Source organism: Borostomias antarcticus, assembly GCF_949987555.1.
Source record: "Borostomias antarcticus genome assembly, chromosome: 18".
Lineage (NCBI taxonomy): Eukaryota > Metazoa > Chordata > Actinopteri > Stomiiformes > Stomiidae > Borostomias > Borostomias antarcticus.
In genome coordinates, this window is record NC_140251.1 from 169,772 (window position 1) to 187,119 (window position 17,348).

A 17,348-nucleotide genomic window follows, 5' to 3' on the forward strand; every position below is an offset into this window, starting at 1 on the left:
GTGGTTGCTGAAGCCGAAGTCGGTCAGCTTGACTGCCCCCTGCTGGCGGAAGAACACCACGTTCTCCGGCTTCAGGTCGCGGTGCACCACGTGCAGCCGGTGGCAGTAGGAGATGGCGCGCACGATCTGGGCGAAGTGCACCTTGGCCACGCCCTCGGCCACGCCCCCCTCGTGGCGCATGATGTAGTCGTACATGTCGCCGCCGTCGCCTAGCTCCAGGATGAGGTAGAGCCTGGTGGCCGTGTCGATGACCTCGTACAGGCGCACCACGTTGGGGTGCTGCACCAGCTTCATGCAGCGCACTTCCTGGAGGAGGTGGCCTGACGCCATGGCGTCCAGCTTGGTCTTGTCGATGACCTGGGTAACAGGGATTTTATTTTATTTTTTAAACTGTAAAACACTCTGCCTCTTTAAAATACACTGATGCCTCTTTGTCCTGCCTTTGTCCCAATATAGAACTGTATACTGTAGGCCTACTGTAATGTATAATACAATACAATGCTATTTTATGCTATGCTATCATGCTATGCTGTTTTTTGCTATGCTGTGCCACTATATGCTGTGCTATTTCTTGTTACGACTTCAAATACTTGGGCTCACTCACTTCTACTAAACGCCTGTGAATGCTGGACCGCGAAGCCCATCCTAAAAGGGTGCTACACCAGAATGCGGTGTTCAGTACTTAACATCGACAAGAGCAAGCATGTTACCAACAAGCATCTGTATGGGGGGTCACCAAGGGGGAGTGAGAGAATGAGGCTGGCTGGTCACTGCCAGAGACACCAGGAGCTGCCAGCCAGAAAACTGGTGCTGTGGGAGCCGACACACGGGCATCGTTCACGAGGGCGTCCCACACTAACGTACGTGGACAAACTCAAGAAAGACGCAGAAGCGGAGAGTATCGGCGAGCTGCCAGATGTTCAGAGGGTCGGGACGACTGGAAACGTCCATGGAGGGCTGGTCCGAGGATGACTTAGAGAGATGCAATACAATGCTGTGCTATGCTGTTTTGTGCTATGCTATGCTGTGCTATGCTGTTTTTTGCTATGCTATGCTGTGCTATGCTGTTTTGTGCCATGCTATGCTGTGCTATGCTGTTTTTTGCTATGCTATGCTGTGCTTTGCTGTTTTTTGCTATGCTATGCTATGCTGTTTTGTGCTATGCTATGCTGTGCTATGCTGTTTTTCGCTATGCTATGCTGTGCTATGCTGCTTTTTGCTATGCTATGCTGTGCTATGCTGTTTTGTGCTGTGCTATGCTGTTTTTCACTATGCTATGCTGTGCTATGCTGTTTTGTGCTGTGCTCTGCTGTGCTATGCTGTTTTTCGCTATGCTGTGCTGTGCTATGCTGTTTTTCACTATGCTATGCTGTGCTATGCTGTTTTGTGCTGTGCTATGCTGTTTTTCACTATGCTATGCTGTGCTATGCTGTTTTGTGCTGTGCTATGCTGTGCTATGCTGTTTTTCGCTATGCTATGCTGTGCTATGCTGTGCTATGCTGTTTTTCGCTATGCTATGCTGTGCTATGCTGTTTTTCGCTATGCTATTTTATGCTATGATATACAACGCAATACAACGCAATACTGTACCTTGACGGCCACCAGCTGGCCAGTGAAGATGTGGCGCGCCAGTTTGACCACAGCGAAGTGACCTTTTCCCAGAGTGCGGTCCAGGTCGTAAAGGCCGGCGATCTGACCCTCGTAGCCGCTCTTAGAGGCCGCCATGTCAGAGGTCAGGGGTGAGGCGGTGTAAGCGTGGGGGTTGGGGTGGGGGGGGGTGGGGGGAGGTTGGGGGGGGGGAGGGGTGGAGGACGCCTCTACTGGTGTATTACCTGTCGGGACAGAGAGGAGAACACAGGTAAGATAAACGTTGTGTGTTATTGGTACTACCGATCCATACAGGTGAGTACACAGGTCAGGCACTAGCAGAACGCTGCCAGAAAGCCTCCACATCATATATCCTTCAGCATTTCAGCACTCTTTATTTTGTTTATTTGTTTGTTTGTTTGTTTGTTTTGTTTTACTGTATCCATCCATTACACTGTATTGTTTAGTAGCCATGACTGTGCTGAAGACATAACGCTAACAGAGCCCAGTCCCTCCCTATAACCATGTCAGGACACTCACAGAGGAAGCTTGAATATAACCAAACCCCTTGCTCAGCATCTCTGAGGAGGAATTCACCTCAGAATGACCCCTGTTGCTGACCATCTACTACATGTGTCCAGAGCCTGTGCCACATAAGGACAGGAATAACCATGCGTTCCTATAGGCTGTCTTGACCCTGCCCATGAGTATTAAAGTGTACTTGACTGCCAGTCATGGTCGGACCCTGAACACTGTGTCACAGAACGTCTGAATTAAAACTTTATGATTGATGGATGATCCTCAATATGATCCTCAATATCAATATAACATTACGATCTCCCAAAAGGACATGGGTCTCCTGCTCATCCATCTTCTACTGTCGGTTGAGTCAAGCACACAGTCAGCCACACTGCTCTACCTACTGCCCCAACACTGCTCTACCTACTGCCCCAACACTGCTCTACCTACCACCCCAACACTGCTCTACCTACCACCCCAACACTGCTCTACCTACCGCCCCAACACTGCTCTACCTACCACCCCAACACTGCTCTACCTACCACCCCAACACTGCTCTACCTACTGCCCCAACACTGCTCTACCTACTGCCCCAACACTGCTCTACCTACCACCCCAACACTGCTCTACCTACCACCCCAACACTGCTCTACCTACCACCCCAACACTGCTCTACCTACCGCCCCAACACTGCTCTACCTACCACCCCAACACTGCTCTACCTACCACCCCAACACTGCTCTACCTACCACCCCGACACTGCTCTACCTACCGCCCCAACACTGCTCTACCTACCACCCCAACACTGCTCTACCTACCGCCCCAACACTGCTCTACCTACTGCCCCAACACTGCTCTACCTACCACCCCAACACTGCTCTACCTACCGCCCCAACACTGCTCTACCTACTGCCCCAACACTGCTCTACCTACTGCCCCAACACTGCTCTACCTACCACCCCAACACTGCTCTACCTACCACCCCAACACTGCTCTACCTACCGCCCCAACACTGCTCTACCTACCACCCCAACACTGCTCTACCTACCACCCCAACACCGGACTACCTACCACCCCAACACTGGTCTACCTACCACCCCAACACTGCTCTACCTACTGCCCCAACACTGCTCTACCTACCGCCCCAACACCGGTCTACCTACCACCCAACACTGGTCTACCTACCACCCCAACACTGCTCTACCTACTGCCCCAACACTGCTCTACCTACTGCCCCAACACTGCTCTACCTACCGCCCCAACACTGCTCTACCTACCACCCCAACACTGCTCTACCTACCACCCCAACACTGCTCTACCTACCACCCCAACACTGCTCTACCTACCACCCCAACACTGCTCTACCTACCGCCCCAACACTGCTCTACCTACCACCCCAACACTGCTCTACCTACCACCCCAACACCGGACTACCTACCACCCCAACACTGGTCTACCTACCACCCCGACACTGGTCTACCTACCACCCCAACACTGCTCTACCTACCACCCCAACACTGCTCTACCTACCACCCCAACACTGCTCTACCTACCACCCCAACACTGCTCTACCTACCGCCCCAACACTGCTCTACCTACCGCCCCAACACTGCTCTACCTACCACCCAACACTGGTCTACCTACCACCCCAACACCGGTCTACCTACCGCCCCAACACTGGTCTACCTACAGTACCGCCCCAACACTGGTCTACCTACCACCCCAACACTGGTCTACCTACCACCCCGACACTGCTCTACCTACCACCCCAACACTGCTCTACCTACCACCCCAACACTGCTCTACCTACCACCCCAACACCGGTCTACCTACCACCCCAACACTGCTCTACCTACCACCCCAACACTGCTCTACCTACCACCCCAACACTGGTCTACCTACCACCCCAACACTGGTCTACCTACCACCCCAACACGGCTCTACCGACCGCCCCAACACTGGTCTACCTACCACCCCAACACTGCTCTACCTACCACCCCAACACTGGTCTACCTACCACCCCAACACTGGTGTACCTACCACCCCAACACTGGTCTACCTACCACCCCAACACTGGTCTACCTACCACCCCAACACTGCTCTACCTACCACCCCAACACTGCTCTACCTACCACCCCAACACTGCTCTAGCTACCACCCCAACACTGCTCTAGCTACCACCCCAACACTGCTCTAGCTACCACCCCAACACTGCTCTACCTACAGTACCGCCCCAACACTGGTCTACTTACAGCCCCAACTCTCATTACACAACTAGTATTACACTATTGTAGTCATGTTATTGATTCCATACGTTGTTCTGTAGATCCCTTCACAGTATAACACAATACACGTGTAAAAAAGCCAAGCATTCATGTACTAGTACTACATTTACATTTTAAGCAAATTTGTCCAAAACAACTTACAATAAGTACATTTGACTAGAGAAGTGAACGATTGTGTGCCCCAGTCATCGTCAGTAAAGACCAAAAGTGCTAATATATACAGTATATACTACAATATATATACAGTATATACTGTGCAGCAGCAGCGATAGTTTGGCGCTTCTGATTGGAGAGTTTCCAGAGATCATCATCTTTGTTAAAATTAGAATGTTCAGCTTCAGCACTGTTGCCGAAATATCCTGGCTGCACTTCCCTTTCTCTCATGTTTCTAGGTCCACACACAGCAGGACTGTCCTGCCAATGAACCCACAGAGAGGGTGTGTGTGTGTGTGTGTGTGTTTGTGTGTGTGTGTGTGTGTGTGTGTGTATTCTAGTCTACAATGGTACATTGTGACCTGACAGACAGGTTAGGGAACTGATTCCTTCAACACTACAGAGTGTGATCAGGGAGAGGCCCGCACTAACACACACACACACACACACACACATACACACACACACACACACACACACACACACACACACACACACACACACACACACACACACTATTCACCCACAGTTCAAAGAAACAAGCCATATTACATAATTTTTCCTGCCCCTCCCTCCAGGCCTGCCTCCATAGTAGGGCTGGGTATTGGCCAGGACCTCACAATACAATATGTATCCCGATACATGGGTCATGATACCATACATAGCGATACTATACGATACAATACATATTGCGATACATTGCAACACTCATAATTTGCAGAAAACTCCATGTGATCTCCAGTATGTGGAAGTCAGTGAGAGTGTATTCCTGGTTAAAACTGTCTGTCCAGAGTGTTTATTCTGCACGTTCAGGCTGAAGTACAGATACAACGCTATGAAATGCTTCCATTCTCCTGTGAAGATGGAGAGAAAATACACAGCGCTGTACACAAGGTACTCCATGTAGCTTATGGGATGCTTAAGGTACTCGCCGTATGTTAAAATACAGTAAGGCAAGGCGAGGTTTATTTGTAGAGCACATTTCAGCAACACGGCAATTCAAAGTGCTTTACATGAGACATTAAAAGCATCACGACAAAGTGCAAGAAACACATAAAAGGTCATATAAAACGAAATGCAAAAAAGAGACATTTAGAACAAAATGATGGAAAAATAAAATACAGGAATAAAGGTTAATGTGCAGGGTATTAATGAATAATTATTTGATTTAATAAAAAGCAGCGTCAAAAAGAAAAGTCTTCAGTCTTGATTTAAAAGAACTGAGAGTTGCAGCAGACCTGCAGTTTTCTGGAAGTTTGTTCCAGATATGTGGAGCATAAAAACTGAACGCTGCTTCTCCTCTTTTGTTTTAACTCCGGGGACAGAAAGCAGACCTGTGCCAGACGACCTGAGAGGTCTGGATGGTTCATAACGTAGCACTAAATATATTTCGGCCCTAAACCATTCAGTGCTTTATAAACCAACAGCAGTATTTTAAAGTAAATTCTTTGACAGACAGGAAGCCAGTGTAAAGACCTCAGAACGAGTGATGTGATCCACTTTCTTAGTCTTAGTGAGGACTCCAGCAGCAGCGTTCTGAATCAGCTGCAGCTGTCTGATCGATTTTTTAGAGACCTGTAAACACACCGTTACAGTAGTCAAGTCTACTGATGATAAACGCATGGACACGTTTTTCCAGATCCTGCTGAGACATAAATCCTTTAATCCTTGATATATTCTTCAGGTGATAGTAGGCTGACTTTGTAATTGTCTTGATGAGACTGTTGAAATTCAGGTCCGAGTCCATGACTACACCAAGATTTCTGGCTTCGTTTGTGGTTTTTAGCATTACTGATTGGAGCTGAGTGTTCTCCATTGGCTCCAAAGACAATTACTTCAGTTTTATTTTTGTTTAGTGTAGTTAGTGGGAGCATGTAAATGTTGAACAGAAGAGGCCGCAGAATGGAGCCTTGGGGAACTCCACAGGTCATTTTTGTCCGCTCAGATTTGTAATTGCCTGTAGACACAAAGTAGTCCCTGTCCTTCAAGTAGGATTCAAACCAGTCTAGCACTGTGCCAGAAATTCCCAGCCAGTTTTCCAGTCAGCCTAGTAATATGTTGTGGTCAACCATGTCGAATGCAGCGCTGAGATCCAGACTGACTAAGACTACTAAGACTGAAATTCTGCCATTGTCTCTGTTTAAATGGATGCCATTGAAGACCTTAACAAGAGCAGCCTCGGTGCTGTGGTGTGGTCGAAATCTGGAAAGAGAAAATGAAAGATGAAACTGTAAAGAGATATGTGTAGGGGGACTGGTGTAACGTGAGCAGGTAGGCGTGGGTCGGGGCTCTGAACGCTGAGTGTGTGTTTGGGGGAGCTGAGACAGGGGCTCAGATAACAGCCTCCTAGCAGAAATGCTACTGATCAATACTTAGTAATAGGATATCATAATGTGTGTGTGGTGGGGCGGGGGGCACTGTGTGCATGTGTGTGCCCGTGTGTGTGTGTGTGTGTGTGTGCCTGTGTGTATGTGTGTGCGTGTGTGTGTGCGTGTGTGTCTTCGACATGTGCGTGTTATGTTTGCTTCAGGGACCTTGAGTTGGAGATTGGCTTGTCTCATGTGAGATGTCAAGCTGTAATAGTCCGAGAAGGCAAGCAGAGAATAGATGAAGAGGAGATGGATGACTCTATATTATAACAACTACCAGTGTTGTCTGAAGCTGTTTCTATAACAACTACCAGTGTTGTCTGAAGCTGTTTCTATAACAACTACCAGTGTTGTCTGAAGCTGTTTCTATAACAACTACCAGTGCTGTCTGAAGCTGTTTCTATAACAACTACCAGTGTTGTCTGAAGCTGTTTCTATAACAACTACCAGTGTTGTCTGAAGCTGTTTCTATAACAACTACCAGTGTTGTCTGAAGCTTTTTCTATAACAACTAACAGTGTTGTCTGGGGCTGTTTCTATAACAACTAACAGTGTTGTCTGGGGCTGTTTCTCTAACATCTAACAGTAGGGATGCACCGATGCATCGGCCGAACATCGGCATCGGCCGATGTTGGCCTTGTTGACTGCCATCGGCCCATCTGCAAATAAAATGACATTCGCCGATGGTAGTGGCCGATGTTATGTCGCAACAATTACGTCTTTTTTTGTTGCAAAACGTAGCCTACCAAGCTGCAGATTCGGAGAAGATCTGTGACGTAACGCCACAAATGCAAGTTTAGCTTTGAAATTAAAGTGAAATAAAAGTCTGTGTTTTGGAACCAAACACGTAATTTCTTTGTTTCCCTGGCACAAAAGGGGGAATAAAAATTAAATAAAATAAACACCGGCCATCGGCTGGATTGTTATTTTAAACATCGGCATTGGCCCAGAATTTTGCAATCGGTGCATCCCTATCTAACAGTGTTGTCTGGAGCTGCTTCTATAACATCTAACAGTGTTGTCTGGGGCTGCTTCTATAACATCTAACAGTGTTGTCTGGGGCTGTTTCTATAACATCTAACAGTGTTGTCTGGGGCTGTTTCTATAGGAACTAACAGTGTTGTCTGGGGCTGTTTCTATAACATCTAACAGTGTTGTCTGGGGCTGTTTCTATAACATCTAACAGTGTTGTCTGGAGCTGTTTCTATAACATCTAACAGTGTTGTCTGGGGCTGTTTCTATAACATCTAACAGTGTTGTCTGGGGCTGTTTCTATAACATCTAACAGTGTTGTCTGGAGCTGCTTCTATAACATCTAACAGTGTTGTCTGGGGCTGTTTCTATAGGAACTAACAGTGTTGTCTGGGGCTGTTTCTATAACATCTAACAGTGTTGTCTGGGGCTGTTTCTATAACATCTAACAGTGTTGTCTGGGGCTGTTTCTAGAGGAACTAACAGTGTTGTCTGGGGCTGTTTCTATAACATCTAACAGTGTTGTCTGGGGCTGTTTCTATAGGAACTAACAGTGTTGTCTGGGGCTGTTTCTATAGGAACTAACAGTGTTGTCTGGGGCTGTTTCTATAACATCTAACAGTGTTGTCTGGGGCTGTTTCTATAACATCTAACAGTGTTGTCTGGGGCTGTTTCTATAGGAACTAACAGTGTTGTCTGGGGCTGTTTCTATAGGAACTAACAGTGTTGTATGAGGCAGTTTCCTACCAGGAAGAAGAAGCATTTCACTGTGTTTCCTCCAGATAGTGTTCGCTCAACACTCAGTCATCAACCGGGTTTCCGATGGGGACATGACATTCACACAACACATCTCACACATAAGAATTAGGGCGCACACATATACACACACACACACATACACACACCCGCATGAACTTACGACACACACAGATGAATAATGCCAAGGCACCCAGGTTTCCGCCTAGTCAGCATGTTTATTTGCTAACAAGAGGGATGTCGGGTCTTCAGCCCGTTGGTGGACCTGCTGCTCTGGCCTGTGGAAAGCACACAGGCAACAATAGAGGCACTGCTCTACAACACAAGGGCATGGAGACAGGCAGTCCACACACACACACACACACACACACACACACACTAACGTTGACACGCACACAGCTGTGATGTGGGAGAACATTAAGAGGTGTGAGGAGATGACTCATCTAACCATATCAGAGACGAGAGTGAAGGGTGAGAGAGGCATGAGATGGAGGGATGAGATGGAGGGGTGGAGATGGATGGGTGGAGATGGAGATGGAGGGGTGAAGATGGATGGATGGAGATGGAGGGGTGGAGATGGAGGGGTGAGATGGAGGGATGAGATGGAGGGATGGAGATGAAAGGGTGGAGATGGAGGGATGGAGATGGAGGGATCAGATGGAGGAGAGTAGAGGAGGGGGGGCAGAGGAGGAGAGTAGAGGAGGGGGGGCAGAGGAGGAGAGTAGAGGAGGAGGGGGGGCAGAGGAGGAGAGTAGAGGAGGGGGGGGCAGAGGAGGAGAGTAGAGGAGGGGGGGCAGAGGAGGAGAGTAGAGGAGGGGGGGGGGCAGAGGAGGAGAGTAGAGGAGGAGGGGGCAGAGGAGGAGAGTAGAGGAGGGGGGGCAGAGGAGGAGAGTAGAGGAGGGGGGGCAGAGGAGGAGAGTAGAGGAGGGGGGGCAGAGGAGGAGAGTAGAGGAGGGGGGGGGCAGAGGAGGAGAGTAGAGGAGGGGGGGCAGAGGAGGAGAGTAGAGGAGGGGGGGGGGGCAGAGGAGGAGAGTAGAGGAGGGGGGGGGCAGAGGAGGACAGTAGAGGAGGGGGGGGCAGAGGAGGAGAGTAGAGGAGGGGGGGGGGCAGAGGAGGAGAGTAGAGGAGGGGGGGCAGAGGAGGAGAGTAGAGGAGGAGGGGGGGCAGAGGAGGAGAGTAGAGGAGGGGGGGCAGAGGAGGAGAGTAGAGGAGGAGGGGGGGCAGAGGAGGAGAGTAGAGGAGGGGGGAACAGAGGAGGAGAATAGAGGAGGGGGGGGGCAGAGGAGGAGAGTAGAGGAGGGGGGGGGGAACCAGAGGAGGAGAGTAGAGGAGAGGGAACAGAGGAGGAGAGTAGAGGAGGGGGACCAGAGGAGGAGAGTAGAGGAGGGGGACCAGAGGAGGAGAGTAGAAGATGGGGGGCAGAGTGGGGTTTCCTTCTAAGGTATGACCTCATCCCTTGTCCTGTTCCCATCATGCAGTATTCAACATGGTGAGATCACACTGGGAACTGGGGAGCAGAGAGGAGGGAGAAAGTGGCGGGCAAGAGACAGACAGACAGACAGACAGACAGACAGACAGACAGACAGACAGACAGACAGACAGATGGACAGATGGACAGACAGACAGACAGACAGACAGACAGACAGACAGGCAGACAGGCAGACAGACAGACAGACAGACAGACAAATGGACAGACAGACAGACAGACAGACAGACAAATGGACAGACAGACAGACAGACAGACAGACAGACAGACAGACAGACAGACAGACAGACAGACAGACAGATTGTCTCTCCTAATTAATTCAATTGTCACCAAGCGGATTCAGGACCCCAGACAAAAACATTCTTCTCACATACAAGACCATTTCATTATCTTCTATAGTCTCTGTCTTTGCCATGGAAACCACCCTTTTATCACTCACAACAGGGTTCTGCTACTCAGAGGGGGTCCTGTGTCCTGTTCTGAACAGACCAGACCAGACCAGGCTATACCAGACCAGACCAGACCAGACCAGGCTAGACCAGACCAGACCAGACCAGGCTATACCAGGCCAGACTAGACCAGACCAGACCAGACCAGACCAGACCAGACCAGGCTAGACCAGACCAGTCCTGTGTCCTGTTCTGAACAGACCTTCTACTGTCTGAAATATAATATCTATCTAACAGAGCGGAGAGGAGAGGAGAGGAGAGGAGAGGAGAGGAGAGGAGAGGAGAGGAGAGGAGACGAGAGGAGAGGAGAGGAGAGGAGAGGAGAGAGGAGAGAAGAGAGGAGGAGAAGAGATGAGAAGAGAGGAGAGAAGAAGAGAGGAGAGAAGAGAGGAGAGAAGAGAGGAGAAGAGAGAAGAGAGGAGGAGAAGAGAGGAGAAGAGAGGAGGAAGAAGAAGAGAGGAGAAGAGAGGAGAGGAGAGGAGAGGAGAGGAGAGGAGAGGAGAGGAGAGGAGAGGAGAGGAGAGGAGAGGAGAGGAGAGAAGAGATGAGAGAGGAGAAGAGAGGAGAGAAGAGAGGAGAAGAGAGAAGAGAAGAGAGGAGGAGAAGAGAGGAGAAGAGAGGAGAAGAGAGGAGGATAGCAGAAGAGAGGAGAGGGAAGAAGAATAGAGAAGAGAGGAGAGAAGAGAGGAGGAGAGGAGAAGAGAAGAGAGGAGAAGAGAGGAGATCTGTCAGGTCAGATGGCAGTAGAGCTGATTCTATGGCCCTACTGTACATCAGTGTTTTTCTACGTACTGTGCACCCTGCATTTCTCCCATGCTGTGCTGACTGCGCTCCCTGCTCCCCCTCTCTCCTCCTCTCCCCCTCCTCCGCTCACCCCCTCTCTCCCCCTCTCCCCCTCCTCCGCTCACCCCCTCTCTCCTCCTCCTCCTCTCCTCTCCCCCTCTTTCCCATTCCCCCAAGGGAGGAGTGTTTCAGGACATTGCACTATGCTGGGGACATTCAGTCCTGTCCTGTTCTGAGGCACTAGGGACCCGGGGGTCTCACACACACACACACACACACACACACACACACTCATACACATACAGTACACACACACACACACACACACACACACACACATACTGTACACGAACACACACACACACACACACACACACACACACACATACATACTGTACACACACTCACACATATACACACACGCCACACACACACACTTGCAGTGGTTGAAGGGTGGTATAGAGGTTCTTGGTCTAATAGTGAACCATTGTGTCCTGTATGTGTGTGTGTGTGTGTGTGTGTGTGTGTGTAGTAGTGTTGTCACAATACCAATATTTGACCTGCGATACTATACCAGCCAAAGTATCACGATACCAAGTAGTATCACGATACCGTAGCATTTACATTTTATTTTATGAACGTGCAATGTATTTACAGTATATTACAGTACAGTGTAATCACTTTATACGAGTGGTGCATACATTGTAGCTCTACAGGTAAGTAAAAATATATGATGCATATTATGAATTATTCATATTAAATATTTAAAACACATGTCTAAAACAACTACTGATTCAGCCATGTATACACACACAAGTGTAGTATCGCCAACCACCAGTAAAGGTCAGCGGAGGGCCACTGGGTTTTGGTTGATGGCAGTGACATCAACATGCTTTATCTAGCTTTCACTTTTCATCATCATCTTCATCCGCTTATCCAGGGTCGGGTCGCGGAGGCAGCAGCTCCAGCAGGGGGCCCCAGACATCCCTTTCCCTAGCAGCATCAACCAGCTCTGCCTGGGGAATCTTTAGCCGCTCACAGGCCAGTGCGGAGATGTAGTCCCGCCACCTGGTCCTGGGTCTACCCCGCGGCCTCCTCCCAGCCGGACACGCCTGGAACACCTCCCTAGGGAGGCGCCCAGGAGGCATCCTCACTAGATGCCCGAACCACCTCAACTGGCTCCTTTCGACGCAAAGGAGCAGCGGCTCTACTCCGAGTCTCTCCCGGATGACTGAACTTCTCACCCGATCTCTCAGGGAGACCCCAGCCACCCTCCGGAGAAAACTCATTTCGGCCGCTTGTATCCGTGATCTCGTTCTTTCGGTCATGACCCATCCTTCATGACCATAGGTGAGGGTGGGGACGAAGATAGACCGGTAGATCGAGAGCTTTGCCTTTTGGCTCAGCTCTCTTTTCGTCACAACAGTGCGGTATAGCGACTGCAGAACCGCACCAGCTGCTCCGATTCTCCGGCCAAACTCCCTCTCCATGGTTCCCTCACTCGTGAACAAGACCCCCAGATACTTGAACTCCTTCACTTGGGGTAAGGACTCATTTCCTACTCGGAGCGGACAGGCCACCGGTTTCCTGCTGAGAACCATGGCCTCAGATTTAGAAGTGCTTATTCTCATCCCAGCCGCTTCACACTCAGTTGCGAACCTATCCAGAGAGTGCTGGAGGTCGCAGGCAGCTGATGCCATCAGGACCACATCATCTGCAAAAAGCAGTGACGTGATCCCCAGCTCACCGAACTGCAAACCCACCTCCCCCCGGCTACGCCTCGATATCCTGTCCATGAAAATCACAAACAGGATTGGTGACAAAGCGCAGCCCTGGCGGAGGCCAACACCCACCGGAAAGGCAGACGACTTACTGCCGAGGACCCGGACACAGCTCTCGCTCTGGGTGTACAGGGATTGGATGGCCCTAAGTAGGGACCCCCTCACCCCATACTCCCGCATAACCCTCCACAAGACCTCTCGGGGGACCCGGTCGTAAGCCTTCTCCAAGTCCACAAAACACATGTAGACAGGTTGGGCAAACTCCCAAGCCCCCTCCAAGATCCTTGCGAGAGTGAAGAGCTGGTCGGTAGTTCCACGACCAGGACGAAATCCGCATTGTTCCTCTTCGATCTGAGGTTCGACTATCGGCCGGACCCTCCTTTCCAGCACCTTGGAGTAAACTTTCCCTGGGAGGCTGAGTAATGTGATGCCTCTATAATTCGCACACACCCTCTGGTCCCCTTTTTTGAATATTGGGACCACCACCCCAGTCTGCCACTCCTTCGGCACTGACCCAGACTTCCACGCAGTGTTACAGAGGCGTGTCAACCAAGACAGCCCCTCTACACCCAGCGCCTTCAGCATTTCTGGACGGATCTCATCAGTCCCTGGGGCTCTGCCACTGTGGAGTTGTTTGACTACCTCAGTGACCTCCTCCAAGGACATTGACGACCCCCCATCATCTTCCGGCTCCGCCTCGATCGTAGAGGGTGGATTAGTCGGGTTCAGGAGTTCCTCAAAGTGCTCCTTCCAACGCTCAACAACCTCCTCAGTTGAGGTCAGCAGTGTCCCCTCCTTGCTGTATACAGCTTGGATGGTCCCCCGCTTTCCCTTCCTGAGGTGTCTGATGGTCTTCCAGAAACACTTTGGTGCCGACCGAAAGTCCTTCTCCATGGTTTCTCCGAACTCCTCCCACACCCGCTGCTTTGCCTTGGTCACGGCCGAAGCCGCAGCCCTCCGGGCCAGTCGATACCCTGCAACTGTTTCTGGGGTCTCCCGGGCTAACATAACCCGGAAGGCCTCCTTCTTCAGTCGGACGGCTTCCCTCACCACCGCTGTCCACCACGGTGTCCGAGGGTTACCGCCCCTTGAGGTACCTATGGCCCTCAGGCCACAGCTCCCAGCCGCAGCTTCAGCAATGGAGGCTTTGAACACCGACCACTCATGCTCGATGTCCCCAACCTCCACAGGGATGCCTGAGAAGCTCCGCCGGAGGTGGCAATTGAAATCTCTCCGGACAGGCTCTTCCTCCAGACGTTCCCAGTTCACCCTCACTACACGCTTGGGTTTTCCAGGTCTGTCCAGAAGTTTCCCCCGCCATCGAAACCAGCTCACCACCAGATGGTGATCAGTGGACAGCTCTGCCCCTCTCTTTTCCCGAGTGTCCAAAACGCATGGCCTCAGATCAGATGATACGATAACGAAATCGATCATCGACCTTCGGCCTAAGGTGTTCTGATGCCAGGTGTACTTGTGGGCATCCTTGTGTTCGAACATGGTGTTTGTTATGGACAAACCGTGACTAGCACAGAAGTCCAACAACAAAACACCACTCGGGTTCAGATCGTGGTGGCCATGCCTCCCAATCACGCCCCTCCAAGTTTCTCCATCATTGCCTACGTGTGCATTGAAGTCCCCCAGTAGGACACTGGAGTCCCCTGCAGGAGCCCCCAAAAGGACTCCACTCAGGGTCTGCAGGAAGGCTGAGTACTCTGAACTGCTGTTCGGTGCATAAGCACAAACCACAGTCAGAGTCCCCCCCCCCCCACAGTCCTAAGGCGCAGGGAGGCGACCCTCTCGTCCACTGGGGTGAACTCCAGCACAGAGGCGCTCAGCTGGGGGCTAGCTAGTATAGCCACACCTGCCTTACGCCTCATACCGTGAGCAACTCCGGAGAAGAACAGGGTCCAACCCCTATCCAGGAGTTTGGTTCCGGCGCCGGTGCTGTGCGTGGAGGTTAGCCCCACCAGGTGTAATTGGTATCGCTCCACCTCCCTCACAAGCTCCGGCTCCTTCCCCCCCAGCGAGGTCACGTTCCATGTCCCCAGAGCCAGCCTTTGCCGCCCGGGTCCGGTCCGTCGATGTCCCCCGCCTTCACCGCCACCTAGTTGGCAGCGCACCCGACCCCGACAATTCCTCCCGCGGGTGGTGGATCCACGGGACGATGGAGGAGGAGATGGTGCTTCCACGTTGCTTATTCGGGCTGGGCCCGGCCGGGCTCCGTGGTAAGCCCGGCCACCAGGCGCTCGCATGCGGGCCCTCCGTCTGGGCCTGGCTCCAGACGAGGGCCCCGGGCTTCCTCCGGGCCGGGTCTCTCTTCCTTTAGGTTGTAATTTCATCAGGGTTTTTTGCCTGTAACCCCAGGTAGGGGGGCTAGGGGGTACTACCACTTGCCCAAGGTGGACCCCCAGACTAGTGGAGGGAAGGAGGCGTCTTACTTCTCCATTCTAGTTTTGCAACTAGCCACTGCCCGTGCTTTCACTTTTGTTAAAGTCAAAACCAGATCAAATGACCAAATGTCAAGAGGTGGATATCATTGGATTCGTCTCAGCCTACATAATCTAGCTCACATTATTGTAAGGAGTTTATGACAATTTTCATTCAACAGCTGTGCATGACGACATGACAGCAGGTAGGCTATTAGCTAGCCAGCTGGCTAGTTTTGGCTGGCTAGCTAGCAACAGCAGCACACGCTTTAGCTAAGAGGTTTATTCATTCATTTTTACAATATTAGCTAATGGCAAGAACACTGCTTAAGTCATACTAACCTCATTAGCTCGTCTGTATTCCAGTGCAAGGTCTGGATGACGAGATAGTAGATGCTTTAAGTTTGATGTCTTGCCTCCTTTTGTCTGTACGGCATTGCTGCATCGCCTGCACAACGGACGGCCATCATCTATAGCGTTTCCTTGTTTATCTGGTTTAAAACCAAAATAGTTCCTTATTAAACTTTTAGAGTTATGTTTCTTCAATAATGTTACATTTGATGGTGCGGACTCTGAGCTAGGGAACGCTTCTGACATTACGATAGTCTACTGAGAACAAGACTGGCTTGCGCCCAGTCATACAGATAATGTCAATATAACTGCGGAGTTGCATGTGTGCGCAAGCCAACACATTGGGAGCTGCAACAACGGTGTCGCGAGCCAGTGACTGTGGAGATGTGTGCGCCAGTCAACAAATTGGGAGCTGCACAAAGGTATCGCGAGCCAGTCTTCACATTAGCAGAAACCAGTGAATTTGGGAACAGAGGTAACATTCCACGTACTGTTGTATAGAGCTTATAGTATAGTTGGCATCGTGACGTTTTGGCACCGCGGTAGACCGTTGGTACCGGTATATCGTGCAACACTAGTGTGTAGTGCTCCAGCTCATAGCCTGCTCACTTTGACTTTCCTCTGTTCTCCTTTAATATCTCTCTCTCCCTCTCTCTCCCCTATCTCCCCCTCTCTCTCTCCCTCTCCCTCTCCCTCCCCCCCCCCCTCTCTCTCCCTCTCCCGCCCCCCCCCCTCTCTCCCTCTCCCGCCCCCCCCCCCCCCCCCCCCCCTCTCTCCAGTGATGACTCATGTAGCTCCTAGTTCCTGGGCTTCCCTGGGGACTGCCTACCTGTCCTACTGCAGAGATTGTGAATCCAAAGGTGTGCAGACCAGACCAGGCTATACCAGACCAGGCTATACCAGACCAGGCCAGGCTAGACCAGACCAGGCTAGATCAGACCAGACCAGACTAGACCAGACCAGACCAGACCAGACCAGACCAGACCAGACCAGACCAGACCAGACCAGACTAGACCAGACCAGACCAGACCAGGCTATACCAGGCCAGGCTAGACCAGGCTAGACCAGACCAGACCAGACCAGACCAGACCAGGCTATACCAGGCCAGGCTAGACCAGGCTAGACCAGACCAGACCAGACCAGACCAGGCCAGGCTAGACCAGACTAGACCAGACCAGACCAGGCTATACCAGGCCAGGCTAGACCAGACCAGACCAGACCAGACCAGACTAGACCAGACCAGACCAGACCAGACCAGACCAGGCCACACTAGACCAGACCAGACCAGACCAGACCAGACCAGACCAGACCAGACTAGACCAGACCAGACCAGACCAGACCAGACCAGACCAGGTTAGTCCAGACCAGACTATACCAGGCTAGACCAGACCAGATTAGACCAGACCAGACCAGGCTAGACCAGACCAGACC

The 17,348-nt window shown here is 51.1% G+C and overlaps 1 protein-coding gene across 1 annotated transcript in view; it reads right to left on the reverse strand.

Moving 5' to 3' along the window:
• snrkb (SNF related kinase b) overlaps window positions 1–1,725 on the reverse strand; it is a gene marked incomplete at both ends in the record, with an annotated part of 24,180 nt that extends 22,455 nt beyond the window's left edge. The window contains 2 exons of the mRNA XM_084453171.1: window positions 1–357; window positions 1,591–1,725. The exon at window positions 1–357 is cut by the window's left edge and continues 97 nt beyond it. Coding sequence (XP_084309297.1) covers window positions 1–357; window positions 1,591–1,725 — 492 coding nt within the window. The remainder of the gene's footprint in view (window positions 358–1,590) is intronic.
• Window positions 1,726–17,348: the final 15,623 nt, after the last annotated feature.